This window comes from Equus quagga, chromosome 3 (genome assembly GCF_021613505.1).
Source record: "Equus quagga isolate Etosha38 chromosome 3, UCLA_HA_Equagga_1.0, whole genome shotgun sequence".
Taxonomy (NCBI): Eukaryota; Metazoa; Chordata; class Mammalia; order Perissodactyla; family Equidae; genus Equus; species Equus quagga.
In genome coordinates, this window is record NC_060269.1 from 149,653,547 (window position 1) to 149,675,823 (window position 22,277).

Genomic DNA, 22,277 nt, shown 5'->3' on the forward strand with positions numbered 1-22,277 from the left:
CGGTCACTCACCCTGTCTCTCTCCTCCATCAGCGGGGCAGGTGAGACTCAGCCCACCTTCTCAGCCTGACCTCTGAGACCTTGCCCCCATGGTCTGCTCTCCCGTGCCCTCAGGAGGTCCCACACTCCAGCAGTGCAGCGCTTCACAGGGCGGCAGATTCTCTGGGCCTCCTCAGACCTGGCACTGTGTCCTCCAGCATGGCTCAGGCCAAAGCCAACCCCCACTTTTCCTTCTCGGACAGCCTCCACCTTCAGGCTGACAGAGGGTCGCAAACCAGCACGGATTGGAGGACACGCCCCACCCGACCCTCCTGCTGTATTTCCTCCCCGTGGGGGAGCTCGGTTAGCACAGCTCCTGCTTCGCCACCCCTCTCCCCTTCTCCTCCCCGGGCCACTGGGAGCACACAGGGCAGGCTGGCCCAGCTCTGCTCAGGGAGCCCACTTTGCTCTGCTCCTCTGGGCAGGCTGCTCCGGGGCCCTTGGACGCCTGCAACTGGGTGACTGGGTCTATTTCTGGGGTCGTTTAGGGAGCCCATTTGGCTCTCACACTAATTTCTATCTTCTGAATTAGCCTTTAACAATAAGAAAGATGATATTTTCGCCTCTTCCCACCTTATTCCTTGTCTTATTTCTCAAGTTTATATGGAACATGAGTGGGACTAGGGGGGCCACTTCTCGGGTCCCTTAAGACACCAACAACCTGGACCCAGCTGGCAGGAGCCCGGCCCTCGCCCAGGCCAGGTTCTATTGCTCTTTGTGAGAGTAAGCATTTGTGTTCTGAGAAATACACTTACGTTAAAAAAATAAAGTAAAATAAAAACCAGGCAAAAGACATGGACAGAAGGTAGAAACAAAACAGCTGCTCCGAAAGAGGGCTTGACACATCCATTCTCCAAACACACTCCTCCCGGGAACCTCTGCTGAGGGCTGGGGGACAGCAGGCACCGGGCAGGGATGACACGGTGTCAACTCTCCAATGTCACCTCCTCAAAGACCTGACCTGACTGTCCTCCTACAGGCAACCCCACCGCCCCCTCGTCCCCAGCCTGTCACTATCATGTTGTCTTATTCATTTCCTTAATGGCACTGATCATGGCCTATAATTTTAAGTGTTTTTATCCATCTCCAACTGGAATGTGGCCTGGTGAGAGCAGGGACCACGATGGCCTCAGTCACGGCTGCAGCCCCAGAGTGTGATACAATAAGAGGGGATACCTGAGGACAGAGGCAGCACGTTAGGACAGCTAAGAACAAAGCTCCTTCATCCAGATAAAGAAAGACAGAAAGTGGGGGCCGGCCCAGTGTCGCAGTGGTTAAGTTCACACTCTTCACTTTGGCAGCCTGGGGTTCGCAGGTTCAGATCCCAGGTGCAGACCTAGCACCGCCTGTCAACCCATGCTGTGGCGGCGTCCCACTTAAGGTAGAGGAAGACTGGCACAGACGTTAACTAAGGGCCAATCTTCCTCATCAAAAAAAAAAAAAGAAAAAGAAAGGTGGAAAGTAATTCCAGGAAGAGGGAAGAACACAGATGAACACCATGTGGTCATGCATGTGCATGTACGGGAAATGTAAACTACAACTAAAGAGTGATGAGAACGGGGCTGGAGAGGGAGGCCAGGCTGCTTGTGGGAGCCAGGAGGAGGGGGTGCAAGACAAAAAGGGAGACAGAAGTGAAGCAGCAGGTGCAAACGCCTCAGCCCAGAGCAGGCACCAAGGCGGCGGCACCCACGGGCGGCGGGGGAGCAGCAGAGGTGAGGGCTGAAGGAGGAACCAGAGACCTCCAGGTGGAGAAGGGGAGGAGAGGGTTCAAGACAGAAGGAGCGGGTGGAAAGGCCTGGGGGACAGGAGTGAGTCCCACCCGTAGGACCACAGTCTAAACCCACAGCTTGGTGGAGATGGACAGCAACAGCCCCCAAGGGCTCCGTGCACCTTGCAAAGCGGGCGGCCGTCAGCCCAGCCGCGTGCAGTGAGATGCAGACGGGGCAGGAGCACTGACCTTCTCAGCCAGGTCTTCAGGGGCCTGCTCGTCAAACAGCTGGATTTTATCTTCAAGGCACTTCTTCAAAAGCTCTATCTTGCTCTTGCTTTTGGAGCGCGGCTTTCTCGCCTTGGACTGTTGCTGGATGGGGCGAGAGGAGACACCTGCAGGTAACTGCCCAGCAGCAGGTTCCTGCAGCCCACGAGTCCCAGCGCGAGAGCAGCGTCTGCAGCCCACGGACAGCACAGCTGCCCTAGGCTGAGAGGGGAGGGAGACGGAGGCCTTTCTGGAAGGAGCTCAGTCCATGGGGTTCGGTCTTCACGTACTTGGGGGGCTCCTCCCCACAAAGGGAGCAGAGGGACTCTCATGGGCAGAGCCAGACAGACCGCAGAGCCACCCCGGGCGCACCCCTCTCCCGCCGTGGGACCTCAACGGGCCAGCCTCCGAGTAGGGAGCAGGACCAGAGAGGCACTCCCTCCCCCCCCCCGCCCCACCTTGGGAAGCTCACCGAACAGTGGAGAAAATCACAGTAAACAGCAACTAACACAGACACCCTCAGAGGGCCAGCCAGCGCCATGAAAGGCAAGGGACCTAAGGAGAGCTCCAGGGATCATCTGACGCCGGGTGGATGGGAAACATGCAGAGGGGGCGGCCGCTGAGGCCGGTGGTCTGCGTCTGCTCTAGGGCGCACTGTGCCCACAGAGATTAACGTGGTCGGAGCCCCAGAATAACAGCGTCCACACTCCACAGATGGGAGGAAGCCATGCTGCGGCTGAGACCCACATGACAAGATGGGGTCAAGCCTGTGAAAATCTGAAGCAGTGGGTTCCACACCCCGAGGAGGAACAAGCTGGGGCTGGAATGGAAGCAGCAAGGGAGAGAGTGGTTGAAGATGAGGCCACGCGTGCTCAGTAAATTGTTATTCAATTGATGAATGAATGAGTGTAGCAGACGCCACAGTCTCTGAGCCTCTGTTCGTACATCTGTACATCTGTACATCTGGGGACAGTAATATCTACTTCATAGGATTATTGCAAGAACATAACATAAACATAACAATATAACCACAAAAACACAGCAACATAACACAATACAGCACACCATAACACAACATGACGAAACACAACAGAATATAACAAGAATACAACAACATGACATGTCATAACATAGCAAACATAACACAACACAGCATAGCACAATGGAGCGCGACACAACACAGCACAGCACCCCTAAGAGGCTCGGTGCGATATGCAGCAGGTGGTCCCTCCCCGATCAGGGCCGGTCCCCTCGCTTCCCCAGCTCGCCTGCTCGCCCTTTCTCCTCCCTCTCACTACACCCCTTGAGGCCCCACGGTCTCCCGGAGCCTGATCTGGACCTGGACTCGGGCCTGCCGACGAGACTCTGAGCTCCCACACAATCCCTTAGGCTGGCCATGATGACAGTACAGGAGAGGACCCCGTGTCCTCCGTGCCTGCCCCAGCCTGCCCAGAGGAAGCAAGCACATACACAGTGATTCACTGAGCCCAAACGCCCCCAGCTGACAGAGTCGGAGACCGAAGTCAGAAGAGCTGAATCAGGGGGCTAAAGCCACGTCATGGGAACCCTGAGAACCACCCCTCAAGTTTCCTGACTCCCGAGCCTAATCTCGGTGAACATCCAGGCTGGGCTCAGCTAATTTCACGAGCTAACTAGTTTTCATCTCCCGATCTAACAGGGATAACACCAAAATTAGGAAATTGTGGCTCAGCGTCCCTTAGGAACAGAGCCAGGCTGGCAGGCAAGACCCTGAAGCCCAGAGCACAGATGGGGGGCTGGGAGGGGATAGAGCTAAGAGGGGCAGGGCAGGGCTGGGGGTCGGGGCACAGGCCCATCGGGTGCATCTCTTCCCAGCCCTGCACACAGAGATGTCCAGGTGGTAGCTTGAAATTGGCCTTGGAAGGAGTATTTCCACCCGGGAAATGGGCAAATGCTACAAATCAGGGTTTCCCTACTCCCACCTCCCCTCCCCTACCTCCCCCAACCCCCACCGAGGGTCAGTCTACCAGCACACGTCTGGTCAGGAACCAGGCCACGTGGGGCCTTGAGACTATGGTAGGACGTGTATCCTGGCAGAGAGAGCCACAGAAAGGCTTGAAGAAGAGGGTGGCAAACAGACTTGCACATCTCTTAGACTTTACCAGGTCCTCTGAAGCTCATTTGTAAAAGGTCTGAGAGCCCCGGGATGTATACACGGCAGATACATCAGCCATTAGATACTGTCCCTGTTCAGGGTCCTGGATCAAACAGAGGTCAACGGGGGGAAAGTGAGGGGTTACCTAGTGGTGAGAAGACAGGGTGGGGGAGGCCCAAGGGAATGGTACCATCCAGAGCACCAGCTAATTCTTTTCTACATTATGACTACCTAATTCCCACAAGAATCTTCGTTATGCCCATTTTACAGATGGAAAAATAAAGAATTAAAAAACACAAAAATCTACTTAAAGTGAGAGCTCCCCAAGCTGCTCGCCTGCAGGACAACTGGCCCGCATTCCCAGGCTGGCCAGAGAGGGCCTGGATCCCACCCCTCAGTCTGGTGATGGAGCTGCTCTCCCTGATGGCAGTGTAGCCACGGGGCAGGGGCTAGGCAGGCTGAATCAGTCTCTTTTCTCGGCCCCAGCTCTCAGGAAACAGCCAGCATCTGCATCGGCATCTGTATCTGGGCACTTTCTCCAGATGGCGCTGGGGAGGGAGCCAGGCTCCGCCCAGACAGACACCAGCCCCTCCCGACCTTGCTGTTCTCTGGGAGGCAGGAGCATGTTGAGCGAGCACCCTTCTCGCCCGGGGCAGAGGCATCTGTCCCTCTGAGGCAGCGTGGAGGGCCATTTCCATTTCAAAACCGGGTACCTGGGACAACTTTAAAGTCAGAAACTTACTTCCTCCAGCAGCGGCCCTCGGTCAGCTCAGATGCAGGGGAAACACACCTCACTCCAGTTGTATGGAAATATTTTTATTCGTTGTTTCAAAGCCTTTAAAATTTTTTTTGATAATTTGTCCCTTACTCTCTAGCTATCACCATTTCATATATCCTGCATTCTTCTAACAGAAATAGAAAAAAATCTTCAATTTTTTTCAATGTAAAAGCTTCCAAATCGTTTCTATCTGCTGTTTTTCACTCAGAAAAGATACGTCTGATTTTTTTTTCTCCTGAAGGAAAAGCAGTGGGTTTGAAGTTGGAAAACACCGGTTTCGAGCCCAGAGCCCCTACCCCCTGCCTGCCTCCGTCAATCTACTTTCCCTCTGCTGGTCGGTTTTCTCATCTGTAAAATGGGCACGTGACGCCCACCCCTTGGCACTGCTGTGAGCTCAGGTGAGACCATGTGCGTGCGACTGATTTTAATGTGTTCTCAGTCTCAACAGATGATCCCCTCGAGGGAACGCCCAACATTCTGCACACATCTGGCGGGTGGGTGGTTCAGTCCACAAAATGTATTGCTTTCCTCCTGTGCACCAGACACTCTTGCGGTGCTGGGTACGGAGTGGGGAATGGGTCAGGGAGCTCGTGTGTAGTGGGGACACGGATGATGAACAAGTCAAGAAACAGGACGTTCCGGATAGGCATCAGTCCCATGAAGACATGAAGCACAGCCATGGGACGGAGAATGCCTGGGGAGAGGGGTCTCTGGATGGGCGCTCCAGGAGGCCCTCTGTGCAAGCGACATTTGAGTGGAGACAGGAACAGACCACAGCAGCTGGCCCTGTGGTGTTAGGGGGGAAGTGTGTTCTTGGCCTCAAAGGCCTTGGCTCAGGGCAGGCTCCCCAGAGGCAGAGCTGGAGACAGAGCTTGGGGTGCCCATGGTTTCCTGAGAGAGGGTTCTTCAGAAGCATCCCATAGTGGGGAGGGAACCAGGGCAGGGAGGGGTAAGAGGCCACGTGAGGCGGGGGTCTCGGGTGAGGTCTGGCCCTGACTGGTCCATGGGGGCTCTGGAGCAAGCATTGCACCAAGAGCTGTGTACCCTTGAGCCACATCACAGGTGCTCACAAAGGCAGCTGTCAATCACCACCCCACGAGGCCCAGTGGGAGAGACCCCCTTTTCCTGACCCACGTGAGCTGAGGTGAGCATTCTCCTCATGCCACTTACAGAAGGGGCAGGCCTTTTATGCCCTGAGAAGGTCATGGGCTGTGGCTGAGGGAGCAGGAGGGAGGGTAACAGGTGGTTCCCATTCACCAGGGGCAACGGCCGGGGGAGGGGTCCAGCTATGAACTGTGAGCGGCCAACACTCACGGCCACTGGTGAGCAGTGCAAGGCCCCAGACGCCAGTGGTGTCCACTACAGACCTTAAGGTGAGGACAAGCTTAGCGGTTCCAGGAATAGCCAGGTGGTTCCAACCTCCTGGCTGGAGAGGAGAGGACGGGGGAGAGTGAGATAGGATGAGCCCAGGCTGGGCGGTGGGGCCAGATCGCACAGGATCAGCATCTGGGAGACGCCCCACCCCTGCAACCAGGCCCCTGCGATGTCCATCCTACCTGCAGCTCGGGGGCAGCCAGGGCCTGGTCCAGTTTCAGGAACTCTGCCTCTCGCCAAGCAGTCTGGAGCCGCTGCAGCAGAACCCGGGCCCGGATTTTGGGGAGGGCCAAGCTCCTGTCCATCTGCGCGAAGCAGCCGTGCACCTCCTGCCTCATCCTCAGCAGCTCCTCCTCGGACAGCGAGAAGGCCGAGGAGCTGAGCTTCCTGGCCAAGCAATTACAAGGAGACGTTGTCATCGGGAGAAACCACTGGGGTTGTGCTGGGGAGGGAAAGCTGGAAACTCAAAGCTCAAAATCTACGAGTTCAATGAATGTCAGGGGAAAAAAAATCATCTCCTTAATCATGCACTCATTCCCCAAGTATTTCTTGAGCCCCTAAGGTGTGTTGTGTCGCATTTAACATCATACTGGAGCTGAGAATTAGGGTTGAACGAGATGAGATGTGAGGGTGTCTGTGAGGAGCATCTCCAGTGGTCATGACCTTGAAGATAACCTGGTCTCACTTTAGAAACAGACCTGAAAACAAAGACTGTCCATTGAGCCTGGTGAGCAGCACGCTGTGAGCAGGAACCCGTGGCCCAGAGGAGAGATGGCCAACTCAGCTCAAGAGGGTCAAAGAATGGGGGTCCCTTGTGCTGGGTCTTAAAGGATGATGATCACTTAGAGAAAACCTGTTCCATGCTGGAAACCATGCTGAGTGACCTACTGTTAAGGGTTGACTTGTGTCCCCGAGAAAAGACATGTTTAAGTCCTAACCCCCAGTGTCTGTGACTATGACCTTATTTGGAAATAGGGTCTTTGCAAATGGAATTAAGAAGCAAGCTGAGGTCATGTTGGAGTAGGGTAGGCCCTTAACCCAGTATGGCTGGTGTCCCCATAAGAGGAGAAGAAAGGCAGACACACAGGGAGAAGACGGCCATGTGACAAGAGGCAGAGAGGGAGAGATGCAGCTATGAGCCAACAAGTGCCACAGGCTGCTGGCAACACCGGCAGCTAAGAGAGAGCCGGGGAACAGACTCTCTCTTCGAAACTTCAGAGAGAGCAGGGCCCTGCCGACAGACACCTGATCTAGACTTCCGGCCTCCAGGACAGAGAGAGAGGACATTTCTGTTGTTTTAAGCCCCAGTTCGCGGTACTTTGTTACGGCAGCCCCAGGGAAACAAATACATTTACCTACGTCATCGCTAATCCTTCTGACAACTCCATCCTCAATTTACAGATGAGGAAATTGAGGAACAGCCCCTCTTCCTCTCTGGCAAAGCCCACAGCCCACTCTGCAAAGGAGAGCGGCCAAAAGCTCACTTCCTGCCCCCGAGACCCAGTTCTGGTCCATGGGATGTAAGGGGAAGTCTGCTGGGGACTTCTGGACAGAATTTCCTCCCTGACCTGGGACAGAGCAACAGAAGGAGAAGTCTTTTCTCCTCCTTTCTGCTTTGGGAAATGCGTGGTGTTCATTTATTCATTCAACAAATATTCTCTCTGATTATTCTGGCAATGTTTGATCAGCGCTGGTTGCACAAAATATGCTTTGTGGATGCTTTACATTCAGAAATATCTGCAGGATACTACTGTGGGAGGCTGGGGCCAGGCCTACCACACCCAGATCTCAATGTGGGAGCGTGGGACTGCGGCTCAGCTGGAAAGTTGTCTCGTGGAAATAGAATAGGATCCTCAGGGCTGGTGTGGGCCCCCAGCCAAAAAGAGTGTGAAGGCCCGAAACCCACATTGCTGACACTCCTGTCTTGGGTTCTGTGCTCCATGGGGCCCACGGGTTTTTTTAAAGGACCTCAGGAAACTTCAGCTGCTCCTCATGGAGAATCTTTGCCCCCTGTGTCTGCTGGTTATGCGGAATCCAAAGGGAAAGCAACTAAGATGAATCTGAGTCATTATTCCTACCCACCTTCAAACCAGATCGGCCCTGGGCGGTCTCGTCCTAATCCTCCTACTACACAGGCACCAAGACAATACAAAAATACAGGAGACAGGCTCACTGCCCTGCAGAAATTTAAAATCCAGGCAGGAGTTTAGGAAGTAAGTCTCAAAGACACGCTTTCCTTGGCAAAAATGTGCATCCTTATTAATTTCTACTTTATCCGACAAGGTTTACAGCCACTCCATCTTGCTGGAAATCAGGAAGCTTATAAAAATGTGTTTCAAAACTGTTGTGCACAGCCATTTCTACATAATCCCTCAGAAATAAAGCCGGCAAGCTCTTAGAATCTTAAATAAGCGAACTATATAAGCAGACTCACATTGTGTGCATTTTGAGTTGACCCTCGTTAACCCTTAGAAAAATCATAGAGAGCTTTCTGATAGCAAAGTGAGAGTCCTCTTTGCCTGCTGAGTGACTGAATCGGCAGCAGCTTCAGTAACTCTCCCTGCAACACGGACCCAAATAACGCTGGAGAAAATGGCCATCCGGTGATCAGAAGGTCAAGTCTAATTCACATGCTTTGAATAGTCCAGAGCAGGCTGGAACGTGTAAAGGGACTGTGGTGGAAAGTAGATTGAGCTGAACAATTACCGCTGAGAGCGATTCCTGGGAATAAGGAGTGGCGGCTAAGGAACTGATTTTTATGGGCCTGGAGAAGACAGCACCTTGTTTGTTCAAGACAACAAACTCTAACAGAGACTCGGAAATAAACGAGGACAGAACCATAAAAAAAAGGGGAGAAAGAGCCGAGAGGTCACTTAATCTACACCAAGACAACATCATTCTCTGCAAACACCTGGGACCTCTTCTCCCTGGTAGGAAGGTTAGTCCCTGGGGACGAGCACTGTCTAGGAGGAGGCAGAAAATCACTGAGGCCAGGAAGATCCTGTCCTGTGGGAGCTAAGTGCTGCCAAGGATGGAGGGGCTTTGCAGAAAGACGCTCTGCCGTGCGATGTCCCTCGGAGGGGTCAGGAAGAGCGCAGGCCTCGGTGCAGACGGGGAGGACACGATGCTGAGCAAGCAGAGCAGACCGGATCAGCAGAGAGGGAGGGGGACAGACGGACTGAGCAGATGTACGGACAAGGACTCATTCCCTTCCCTCTCCCCCAGCCCTGACCCACCACATCCCCGCCACAGTCCTGTCCGTGCAACCATTCTAATAACAGAGCCATGGAGTCAGAGTTTAAATAGAGCCTAAGATTTAAACTGCGGAGTGTCTATACCGAGAGAAGAATACTATGAGGGCTCTGGTTCTGTTTGTTTATTTGCTTGAATGGGGTTTTCAAGGTTGGTTGGTTTGTTTAAAGGAAAAGCAACTTTCAGGACTACTGATTGATGAGTCTGTTGGTTAAAGAGAAAAGAGGCTCCATGTTACTGCCAAATGGGCACAATTATGTCCTTACATGTCAACAGTTACTGAGTTTGTCTAAATAAGCAGACTGTGCAGATGGCGGTCATTGTTTATCTCCGTTGTGCTGTTATTGTTGGTTTTTTTCATTTTGTTCCTTCACCCCAGTCAGACCGGTCTCCCCACTTCACACCCAGATAAGGACCAGGACATCCTTAGTCTCAGCCCGACCCCGCCCCCCTCAGCAAACACCAGTGGCAGTGCCCGCTCATCTCTGGCTCCCAGTACCAGGTCCGTGGCTGGCACACAAAACGTACCTCCTTCAGAGCCTGGCAAAGCTGTGGATTCTCCCTGGTGTATCCCAATATGGTTAGCTGCTCATGCCTCGTTTACTACGATCATCTATTTATGTGTCTGCTTCCCCTGAGAATCCGCATCCTTCCAGCACCGGAATGACGGTGGTCACGATAGCAGCGACCACTCGACAGCCACTTATTGTGGACCAAGGGTTGGCATAAAAGATTTAAATATACTAGCTCAGGCAATCCCTCACTGATGCCATGGAGCTGGTATTTTCTAGACATGGCTGATAACCTAAACTAGAGCCACTTCCTTAGCCCTGGTTGGCTCAGCGTCTGTTTAGAGGGGTTACTCTCCAACAGCGTTGGGCATAGGAACACTCCTCACAGCCCCAGGGAGGGAACTGCCATTGGTCTAAGGCAGGAACTGGCGAACGACAGCCCAAGGACCAAATCTGGCCCACTGCCTGCTTTTGTTAATAAAGTTTTATTGGAACACAGTCATGTTCACTAGTTTATGGATTGCCTTTGGCTGTTTTCATTCTACAAAGGCAGAACTGAGTAGATGCAACAGAAATCACGTAGCCTTCAGAGCCTAAAACATTTACTGTCTGGCACTTTATAGAAAAATTGTGCTGCCCTCTGGTCTAAGACGTTCATGGCCATTTCTGTCTCCTTGCTGGCGAATGGTCATGGATAGGCTTATGACGTAGTCCTGCCCAGCGGGATCGAAAGGGTCAATGCCTCAGATGTTAAAAAAAGATGGTGACTGCGACATCTAGAGCTGCAGCAGCTATCCTGAAACCACGAGGGGATGAGCCCAAAGACCAAGGCAGCACACCGAGGACAGTGGAGCAGAAAGATGATGAGAGCTGAGCCCTTGATGGTATCATTGAGCTGCTGAACCAAAACTGGAAACATCGACCTCCTGAATCCTTCTTATAAAATATTTTCTTCACCTTTTAAACAGCCTGGTAGATCACGTGCTGCAGAAAGTACCCTAAATGATTCAGTGTTGTCATTCCCATTTTACAGGCAACAAAGATGAGGCTCACAGAGGTTAAGTAACTTGCCTCCACTCACACAGCTGGCGGTGGTGCTCGGATTTAAACCCAGGTTTTCAGGTCTACACTGCCTCCATCTCCTTCTTCTCTAGAGCTACAGATGGGCCATGTTTGGGGCTCCTCCAGTTCGCCATCTGGTGTGCCAGCCCCAAACAGCGGCCGAAAGCTTTGTTGGTTTCTCCCATGCCACTAAAGGCCCCCTTTTGGGGCCAGGACAAACCTCAGCCTGCACCAAGATCTGGCCAGCGTTGCAGGGAAGTAAAGGGCTGTCGAACGTCGGCCCCTCTGGAATTTCACTTCCACCCGTGCTCGTTGCCTCCACAGCTCTCCTTGTCTTTACAAACACTAGTTGTGCAATTTATTTATTATTTTCTAGTTATTGCAGCAGGAATGTTGGTTGGCTGTGACCTACACATCCTATTCAGAAGTCATTACATGGTTCTCAAACTCATAATCAAGATAAATAGCCCAAACAATGACTCAGTGAATGAAGGCGCCGTGTGAAGAGAAGGTGCACATGGTATACGGCCCAAACTGAGGCTCAGTATACGTGCTGCCTTGACATCTGGTGAAACTGGGAGGGGCTTGAATGGCCTCACTGCAAGCTGGCCTCCCCACTCTGCTCCTGGGGACAAGGCGCCCTCCTCAAACAACACTTCTTATCGCGAGGACAAGGCACAGGCCCTGTTTACCCCTGAGCGGTGGGCTGCAGTTCGCTGCCAGCCCGTGCGATGATTCAAACAAGCCAACCACACCCTCCCATGGGAACCAGGGGGCGCCTCACCCTCTTGGTACCACAAAGCCTGCCTCCCACAGCCCCTGGGTGTTCACTCTGCAACCCCCGAGAGGCCCTGGGAGGCATGCAGTCTCCCTCTCCCCACGGCTGTGAGTGCAGGTGACTCATAAACTGCTGTCGACCTCACTGTCCGGCGTTGGGCATCGTGGGTTCAGCCACCCCCATACCCTCAGGTGGCATCGCTCCCTCCAGGTGGGTGGAGAGGAGGTGATTAAACACACGCGCAGACTCACAGAAAGATGAAGCGCTCCCAGTGTCTCAGCTCCACCTGCTCGTCCGTCGAGACCTCCGGAGCGTCGTCCTTCAGTCTCTGCCTCACGCTCTGGATGCCCTCCTGGCCCCTGTCCCGCTCCTCCACCTCGAGCTGCTCGGCCCTGGCCGCCATGTCCTTGCCGTGCTCCTCCAGGATCTGCTGCAGGAAGAGCCAGGGCACGCTGCGCTTCAGCAGCTCCTGGGTCATCACCGAGTTCTGCAGGCGCCGCAGCTCCTCGGCGGCTCTCTCGGACAGGGAGAGGGTCAGGGCCCTGAGGTCGTCCAGGGCCGCCTGGTCCAGGTGCTCCTGCAGCTCCTCCAGGGCGGCACTGTGCTCCGCCATCAGGCTCCTCCACTGGCCCAGGTACTGGCCCAGGTCCTCGGCAGCTCGGAAGGCTTCCCCAACGGACAGCTGCTCCTTGCGCTGCTCCTTGTGCTGGCGGGAATTTCAGGAGGCAAATTAAATGGGGACAGGGCTCGGTGGGGACAGCCCTTTGGGAAAACATTTGGGAAATTTGTTGCAGGAGGCACAGAACGTCGACAGCCTTTCCCCAACAACCTCACATTTAGAAAACTGTCCTTAAGGAAATAACCCAAAATATAGTGAAAACTTCACTGGTTTGACATTTATGGAACACGTATTTATTGAGTAGCAAAGCCCAAGAGGCAGACCAACTGGGTTCAATCCTAGCTCCTCCACTGACAAGCTGAGTGACCTAAAGTGAGTGTCTTACCCTCTCTGTGCTCAATTTCCCAATCTGTAACATGGGGATAATAACAGAATCCACCTCTCAGAGGAGTTGTGAGGACTCGATGAGTTGCTTAATACACGTGCAGCTCTTAGACAAGTGCCTGGTGTAGAGTTTGCATCAGTAAATGTCTGCTATTATTATTATCATGTCCCAGGCACATAGTATGGCTAATTGTGATATTATAAGGAAAAAAACTCCCAAGATCCATGAGAGGCAATTTAAAGGAGGAGGTCAGGGAAGGCCCTTTAAGGAAGGAGATCCAAGTGGGACCTGAGAGATGAGGCCATATCTTAATCAGGTTAAGATATGGAGAAAGAAGATTCCTGGGGGAAAGAACAGCAGGCTCAAAGGCCCTGGGGTAGGAAAAAAGCTGACGTGCATAAAGAGGTCCATCAGGTTCATCATTTAGAATATACACCTGCAGACAGACAGTTCTATTTTGTGAGGACATGGGGTGTCTGTTTTGTTCATGGGTCCCGGTGACCAGAGAATGCTAATTCCTTCATTCTACAAATACTCTGTGCCCTCAGCGCTGGGGATACGACACAAACCTTTGTGGAGCGACATCCTAACTCTGTGCCACTTACAAGATTTACCAAAAGCAGCTGCGAGAGATACTATGCACGGAAGTCTGCTGGCATCTCTGCAGTTCATCCATCCTTCTGGATCCTAACCTTGAATCGGGCCAGACCATCAGAGAGATGTGGTCTTGGGCCCCATTGTTTTGATCCTTTAGCCAATGGAGATGGAAGAGGTGAGGCTCAAGAATGGGCTGGAGTTCAGCGGTCAAGGTGAGAACCACGGCTTTATGTTGGGCCCAAAACTCGATGACAAGAAGCAGTTTCCATGGATCGGGTTACGGTTAGTAACCTGCCTCCTTTCCCCTCCCTGCCGAATGGTACCTGACAGCCACCTGGGTGTCATCCGGTACGTCCCATGCATCCTCTGAATCTGTCCTCACCCCCAGCCCAGGGCACTGGCTAGGCCTCGTCAGCTGTCACCTGGCCAAGCACTAGAACCTTCCATGGTCTGTACCCCAGGCTCCTCCAACTCTATCCGACAGGCTGCTCACGTGAGCTTCCTAAATCCCAACTGTGTCCTGATTGTGTCCTCTCCTCCTGAAAACACTTCAACAAAACCCCACTGTCCTGGGATGAAGATAAACCCCTCCGCCTGGTACACCATGCCCTCGTTCCCGGGCACGCCGCCTCCAGCCCTGGCCCTCACCCCACCGCACACTCCCCTCCTCACGTTCTCAGAGTTCCCAGCACAGCAGGGCACCGCTTCACCCTAGAACAAGACGCCTCCGCACCCCCTGCAGGGTCCTTCCCAGCCTTGGACGTATCAGAGGTGCATTTGTCACTCGGGGCTCAGTTTACGCCGGGCCTGGTTGCTAAAGCCCTCCCCAGCAGAAAGAGTAACTTCCTCTCTGCGCTACAAGAGCACATGGCATATGGGCCAAGTGAGCGCATTATGATGCATTTATGTGTTGACGTGTTGGTCTCTCCTCTCTCAAGGCGGACAAACAGCTGAGCAGCTGAGAGTCAAGGATAAGGCTTAGGCCCTAAGTCAGCCAGGCCTGGGGTCAATCCCACGCCTGCCACGTACCAGATATTTGACCTTGATCCCATTACTTACTGCTGAGATCTCAATGTTTGCATCCCCCCAACGTTCATGTGTTGAAATCTAAAGCTTGATGTGATGATATTCGGAGGGGGGGCCTTTGGGAGGTGCTTGGGTCATGAGGGTGGAGCTCCCATGAATGAGATTAGAGCCCTTGTAAAAGAGACCACACAGCTGCCTCGACCCTTCCACCATGTGACCACACTCAGGGAGTCGGCAGTCTGCAACCCAGAACAGGGCCCTCCTCACTGGAACCCCCCATGCTGGCACCCTGATCTCGCACTTCCAGCCTCCAGAGCTGTGAGAAATGAATTTTTGCTGTTTACAAGCCCCCCAGCCTGTGGTATTTTGTTGTAGTAGTAAACAGACTAAGACAGTTAAGCTCTCTATGCCTCAGTGTCTTCACTAAAAACAAAAAAGGAGAAGACAGTGGTACCTACCTCATAGGGTTAATATGAGGATTAAATAAGATGTCTTACGTAACACATTTAGCACAGTGCCAAGAGAACACTCAATAAATGTTACAGCACCTCTCACCGTCATTCTGCACTCAAACCAGCACTCCTGTTCCCTTGCCAGGCAGACATTACTAATCTACCGTGACCCTCCACTTTGCTGAGGCTGGATAGGACCTGTAGAACATCCCAAAAATCACTACCAATCAAGTGCAGATGACACATCGTGACACCTGCCCAGTCGCTCTTTGGATCCCAGCTCTCGGACGGCGATGCCTGGCATGGTACCTGGCACTCAGTGGGTGTTCCCAAATGGTTATGTGAGGAATAAATAGCATAGTTCCTTGAATACCTTTTGCAGCATCTCTCGTCTTCTCTTAATTATTAATTTCTGGTGGAGCTTTCTCTTTTCCCGCTTTAAGTCATTGTCCAACTTCTGTTTTATGGAAAAGACTTCTGTCTGAGCCCGCTCCAACAGCACTTCCATCTGGTGTTCCTCCAGGTACCCTGCTCTGGGAGGAAAACCAGGGAGTTAGTACCGCCCTCTGCAAACTCGCCGCCAGCTGGATGGTGTTGCGGCTGAGCGGTTATCTTCAAAGTAGTTTGGTGGGAATAGAAGAAGCTTTGCCCTGAAGAGGGAGCAGGGGCTGGGAAGCTCAGCCGTCACTAAGGCACAGGAGGGGTCGGGACAGCGTCGTCAGAGACGGGCAGAGAACGGTCAACATTTGGAGAGAAGTCGCCCGTCAGGGAGGAGACTAGGCAGGAGTTCTGGGGGCAGGGAACGCACCCAGGGCCCAGGTGGGACAGACAGACTCCTCCAAGAGGAGATGGTGGTGCAGGAATTCCTGGTGACAGGGACGGCAAACGCAAAGCCCAAGAGGCAGAAGTAGGGAATCCTCCATGTGAGGGTTGATTCTATGCATCATTTTGACCGGCCGCAGGGCAGGTGCCCAGATTAAACGTTGTCACTAGGTGTGTCTGCGAGGTTGTTTCTGGACGACAGTAGCTTTTGAATCGGTGGCCTCAGTAAAGCAGATGGCCCTCTCCAACGTCGGAGAGGCATTAAGGGCCAGAATAGAACAAAAGGCAAAGGATGGAGGACCTCCCTCCTTTGTTTCTGCCTCCTTGCTGAGCTGGGACACCTCCTCTCATCTTCTGCCCTCGGACTGGGAGTTACGGCATCGGCTCCCCTGGGTCTCAGGCCTTAGGACTCAGACAGAATTACACCACGGGCTTCCCTGGGTCTCCAGCCTGCAGACAGCAGATCGTGGGACTTCTCTGGCTCCATAATTACCTGACCTCCTTCCTCATCGCTATCCAATGGGCTCTGTTTTTCTGGAGATCCTGACTGACACATTCTGTTACCTCCACTACTACCGTTACCAAAACCGAAGTGGGTTCCCTCCTGGCGAGTTAAATCCAACTCTCCACCGGAAGTAGCTGTCTCACAGAGTAACGTGTATCTGCAGCAAACAGGAGGCCATGTGGAATCGTTTCCAAAGTCACAGGGTCCAGGAACAAAGGGACGCAGGGACCTTTTATGTCGGATGAGGAGTGAATATTCAAAAGGGAGAGGAGGGTATTTGCTTGCGCAGGCTCAGTGGGAAACCGTGCTTCCCTGTTCACTGCAGGTCACAGTAAGAAGGCCTAATAAGGCCCTCCTGGAGAGGTCTTAGCATTAAAAGTAAGGCAGGAGTGACAGGCGTGGCTCTCTCGTGGTGGGGCTTGGTCTGGTTCAGGGTGGTTGGTGACTGCACCTCCTTAACATGACAAAAGGAAAATACCAATTTGGAAAAACAGTTAAATGCTTGCAAACCCACCCTTGAGTTCCTCGGGGCAACCAGTCCGTGAGGGTACCACAACTCTGCCCAGTCTGTCTGCATCCCGGGGCTGGGGCCCCTGCTTAGCACAGGGCAGATTCTCAAGGCAAGCTTCTTGAAGGAATGAATAGATGAATGAATGAATGGGAGATACACGTTTCAGAAATATAAGTCTGGGCCAGACTTTTAACATAGAATTTAAAAATCAGAGGTAAACCACACTTTCCTGGTCAGTGCCGCCGACAGTACAACCAGCCGTCAGGTACTTCAGTTCAAGGCAAGGAACTGCTTCTTCCACTTGGGTGAAAGTTAACTCGGATGCCAAGACAATTGTGGTGACAGATTCATTAGCATCTTTGGGTAGAAAGTGTTCACATAATTTGCACCTTACAGAAACCTCATTAAATAGAGCAAGATTGCTGCAAAGATCTAATAAAATTACCCGGGTAGTAGAGCCAATTCATAAAACCAAGGATCAGGGTAAGAAAGTCAACTTTGTCATATCCCTATTCATTCCAGAGCTTTTCCAAACCTAAAAGGAATGGATTTCATTGTTTACAATTAAGTGCCTCAACGGCTGTAACCACAGGACCAGGAAGAGAATTTGCCACCCCAAAATACGTCTCTTTGGCATAAGGGTTATTTTGAGGTGATGATTATTAAGAAACAGCAGACACAGGAAAAGCTCTGAAAACCTAGTAAAGTTACCCATTTGTAAGGGAAATTTACATTTATAAGAGAAGTCTCCATTTGTGAGGGTGTCTCGCTCTCCGTGCCAGGAGGGGGAGCATGACCCTCAATCTCCAGAAACTCTTATCAATGGAGAAGGCAATGACCTAAATGTGCGTGGCAACTTTACCCTTGTTTACTGTGCCTCTCCTGGTGAGCTCCCAGAACTGACGCCACTTAACAACAGAATGGTAGAGCTGTTTTTGAGCCAGCCAGGAGCATGAACAGAAGAGAAAACTTTGACCTGCCAATCCAAACTCATGCTGCCAGCGCTCCCGCATACCAGCCGGCCCTCCCTCATTCCTTAAGCTTTACCCTCAACCTTGGACAGGGGTGACAGATTTGAGAGGCTGGCCTCTTGTCTCCTTGCTGGTCAACCTCCCAATAAAGCCTTTCTTTGCTCAAAAGCCAGTGTGCCGTGGTGCCTGCTTCCGTGCACAGCAGGTGGCGAGCCCTCGCTCCGTAACAAGGCTAGCTGAGGAGGGATGAGGTAGACGGGCGAGAGGCTGTGCTGATGAGAACCCGCCTCACCACCATTCACCTGACCACATGGTACCCCTGGTGCTACTGTGAAAAACCATTCAGGGCAAGCATCAATGTATTTGTACTTCATTCCAAGGTGTATGGGAGAGCCAGCAGCGTGCTAGAGCTCAGAGAAGTGGGCTCTCCCATCACGCAGTTAACGAAAGCCTCCACCATCGATTTCTCAGTGGAATGTTGAGCATCTGCTTTAAAACAACCCAGGGTGGGGATGGATAGCGACATCAAGCCTGGCCATGAGTTGGTACCTAGTGAAGTTGGATGATGGGCACGTGGGGATGCATGGTATGACTGTCTCCACTATCGTGTATGTTTTTAAAAGTCTATAATGCAAAGGATTCTTACAACTAGAGAATTACAAGGAAGGAGCAGCCAGCCACACGGTGCATGAACAGGAGCTGACGGCCTTGCACGAAGGATGCGGGGCGAGGTGGGTCGTTCACGCCATTTGGGTTTTCGGGTCTCACCTCTCGTGCTTCTGGATGAGCAGGCTCAGCTGGGCGGCAGCGGCGCTCAGGAGCCCCTGCACACGCGTCTCTGACGACTGCATGTTCTGGACCAGGCACTCCCTGTGGCCGAATCTTTTACTCAGATGATACCTCTTACTAGCCTGGAAAAAGTCCATTAACTCTTCTACGTTCTCCTGTTTAAAAAACAAATTGAGAAAATATGCCCAATTAAAACTGAGAGAAGATGCCTAGACGTTTAAAATATTACTTTTCCTTTCCGAAGAAAATAAACAAGAATAGAAGGACTTGGATTAACACCTTAACCCTCCCTCCCTTTCACAGAGGCTTATAGGAAAATCACAGACTAACAAGACGTCAGGGCTGTGAAAAGCGCCTTCGAGACCCAGACGGTGAAGATTTAGAACAGCCTCCCCGCCCCGAGAAACGGAACGTGAATTTCCCCCCGTCGGTCCTGCGTCCTTCATCCATGCGCACAGTCACCCCCACGGAGTTCCCCAAACACGGCGCCACAACAGGTGCTAAGTTCTGGGGTAAACGACCCCCAGAGCTCGCACACTCACGGAGGAGACGAGACGAGCACGGTCACAAAGAGCGGCAAGAAGTGTGTCTCAATCTACAAAATGAACAAAACCCAAACAAACACAAGGGTAATAAGAACCTAGCTTAAAACTGAGGGTCTTCTCGGGACCTGGCACTGGGCCCAGAGCGTTTCTTGCTTTATCTAACTTAATCTAGGGAGAGAGTACTATTATCCCCATTGCACAGATGGGGAAACTGAGTCCACGTTGTACAGCTGGTAAACGGCTGACCAGGGACCTGACCTCAGCAGTGTAATTCCAGGGTCGGTGCTTTAGTTTCATAACAAGCTGCCTCCAAAATCCGGAGGTAACTGGTGGCATAGAAGTTAAATCAGCAGTAATCAGACCAGCAGTGATTAAAACATTAGCCTCAGTGGTATTATCCCACTGACCAGCTCTGCTGTCTGTCTTCCATCTTGGAAATATTGTCCACGCAATGGGTTACCAAAAAGATCAACAGTTTGTTCAACAAGCTACCTTTGACGCCATGGACAGTGTCCCCTCCACACAAAATCTATAACATCTCTGGCTCCGGATGCCTGAGAATTCGCACTGTCCAGACAGTGGAAGCTGAATGGCCCCTCAGATGTACCTAAATGCCAGTGCCCCCCCTACAAAGCGCTGGCAGCAGAATCAACATGACAGGCACGCTGCAGCCACGTTCCTCTTCTCCACGGAACTGGGTCCATGGGAGCCACTGACCTGAGCCCACCATGTAAGGAACTCACAGGTGGCATTCTCAAATACCGTATTAGCCCGGGTCAGAGAAGCGTGTGCCGGGGCACTACAATCCCCCAAGACTTACTTCTTGGGTCCCAGTATGACTAACACTAACATTCTTTCTGACTTGAGTGTCCTTGTGTTGAGAGTCAGCCATACCCACCACGAGGAGTAAAACAACAAAGTCTGTTAATATCTGAGCGGCCATGGGGTCTGAACACCTTACTAAGAATACGATAGAATTCTTACTTTATTTACTCACTGGAGTTTTAGTGGGAAAAACCCAGATCCAGATGGCCAGGCTGGCTTGTTCTTTTCTCATCCGGGAGCTGTCTGAGAGCCGCCCCTCCTCCCTCCTATGAGCCAGCGGTGATCACTTGCTCTTCTCCCGGCCCAGCCCTGCTCTGCAGCCCTCACTCACCCGGCCTGTGCCAGGACCAGAGTCTGGGGCGTCACTGCACACCAGTGATGTCACTGTGTGTGTGCATGTGCATGTGAAGTGCCTCAGGCTGGCCTCCTAAGGCCTTCCACAGCAACGCTGACAGTCTCAGATAAGCTAGTTTCACTCTCGTCTAGGAATTTATTCGGTCTGGATTAGCAACATTCACACTCAAGCTTATATGCCAAAATACACACCAATTCACCCAGGCATATCTAGACAAAGATCATAAACCCTACACACACATACACACACGTATATGCACAGATACATTTATAGTATTTTAAATGCCATACATAGTACACATATATTGTGCCAAGCACTGGCTTTCCATGAATCAGCTCTTTAAATCTTCATCATGCCCCCGTGAAGGTGGGCACTCTACTCCCCCCTTTGCACAGGTGAGGAAACTGAGGGTCAGAGGAGATAGGCAATTTGCTTAAATTCACACAGCTGATGGGCTGTGGGACTGAAATTCACATTCAGGCCAGCCCAAGCCCAAGGCCTATGCTTGAAGCCACCACGGGCCCTGCTTCCTGGAAACTCACCCACATACTAAGAGGTAGAAGGAAAAGAAGGTTAGTTCATTGGTGCACAGCACAAAGAAGAGGCAGGACTTAACTGTTGGGGAGGAGAAATTTACTAAAGCAGTTCAGGAAAATGACTCTTCCCTCACCAAGCCGGATATGAGGCATTACCTGTATTTTAGAGTAATCCTGCAGCAGCATTTTAGCCGCCTCTGGCTTCAGTTCCCCTTTGAAAATAGCACTTTTTATCTGGGTAAAGAAGATACTGTGCAGTTCGTTTCTCTGAAAAATAGCCAGCTGCCTGTGCGCCTTTGCCACGTCCTCCTCCTGCTGCAGGGCGAGAGACCGCCGCAGCTGCTCCTGCTCCAGGCCGTGCAGGGCCCTCAGGAGGTCGCTGCACTCGACAGCCGACTGTGGGGACAAGAGGCAGCACGTGAGAGATGGACCCCTGAACACACGCATGCACAGGCACACGCATGCAATACGCAAGTGCACACACATGCACAAGTGCGTGCACATGTACACATGCACACAGCAACACATATTGCACACATGTGCACATAAACACATATACATACACACGCTGCATACATATACACAGAGCAACACAGAACATACACACATGTACAAACACACACACACACACACACACACAGACACAATGTTCCAAGCTGACAATGATGGGGCTGCTAAACTCTGGGAAATGCTGTTGCAACCTACCCTCCCCTGTTATCTTAATGTTTTCCTGAACAATCCCAAAGCAGAAAATTCACAGGGGTAGAAATTTGCAAATCAAACTGCCTGAAACAGCCTGCAAAGTGGAAACGACAGCGGACTGTGCGGTTGGGTTCTCAAGCTTATCTCCACCATCTTTCATTCTTAGCTTAGTTTGAGAGAAAAATACCAGCAATCAGGCCCAAGTTGAGATCCTTTGGGTAAAAAAAAGGCAAAGAGGAGTTAAGAAATGGCTCCTTGAATGCCTGCCCTTTTTGTGGTCCAGCGGGAGGGAAGGAAGGGAGGACACTCATCCTGACACATTTGCACTCATCTCAAAGGACTCACGCCCCAAGAGAGGGGTGTTATTAATTCCACGTGGAGAGGCACAGTTCTAAGCCGGCCCCCAAAATTCCCAACCCCTGGTGGAGACGTCACATAAATCCTCTCCCCTTGAGCATGGACATAAACTTTGAATATGATGGGACAGCCATCCTGTGATCAGGTTATTAGATGGCACAGGTGAAGGGGCCTCCAGGTAATTAAGGTCCCTAATCAGTTGACTCTGAGTTAATCAGAAGGGAGATTATCCTGGGTGCACCCAACCTAATGAGGTGAGAGTCAGGGACACGTGGATGGAAGAGTGGTGGGTGGATGGGTGGACGGATGGATGGATGGATGGGTGAATGTATGGTTGAATGGGTGGTGGGTGGATGGGTGAATGGATGGTTGAATGG

The 22,277-nt window shown here is 52.1% G+C and overlaps 1 protein-coding gene across 3 annotated transcripts in view; it reads right to left on the reverse strand.

Moving 5' to 3' along the window:
- The window catches only part of EVC2 (EvC ciliary complex subunit 2), a 131,102-nt gene that overhangs the window by 42,373 nt on the left and 66,452 nt on the right, over positions 1–22,277 (reverse strand). For 2 of the 3 annotated variants that reach the window (XR_006887968.1, XM_046656745.1), the window contains exons 11-16: positions 20,998–21,237; positions 18,560–18,735; positions 15,356–15,515; positions 12,155–12,609; positions 6,482–6,686; positions 1,996–2,118 (exon numbers count right to left, since the gene is read on the reverse strand). Coding sequence is in view for 2 of the 3 variants with exons in the window: in XM_046656745.1 (XP_046512701.1) it covers positions 1,996–2,118; positions 6,482–6,686; positions 12,155–12,609; positions 15,356–15,515; positions 18,560–18,735; positions 20,998–21,237 (1,359 nt within the window). In the remaining variant the exon portion in view is untranslated. The remainder of the gene's footprint in view (positions 1–1,995; positions 2,119–6,481; positions 6,687–12,154; positions 12,610–15,355; positions 15,516–18,559; positions 18,736–20,997; positions 21,238–22,277) is intronic. The other variant, XM_046656746.1, reaches the window with a different exon arrangement.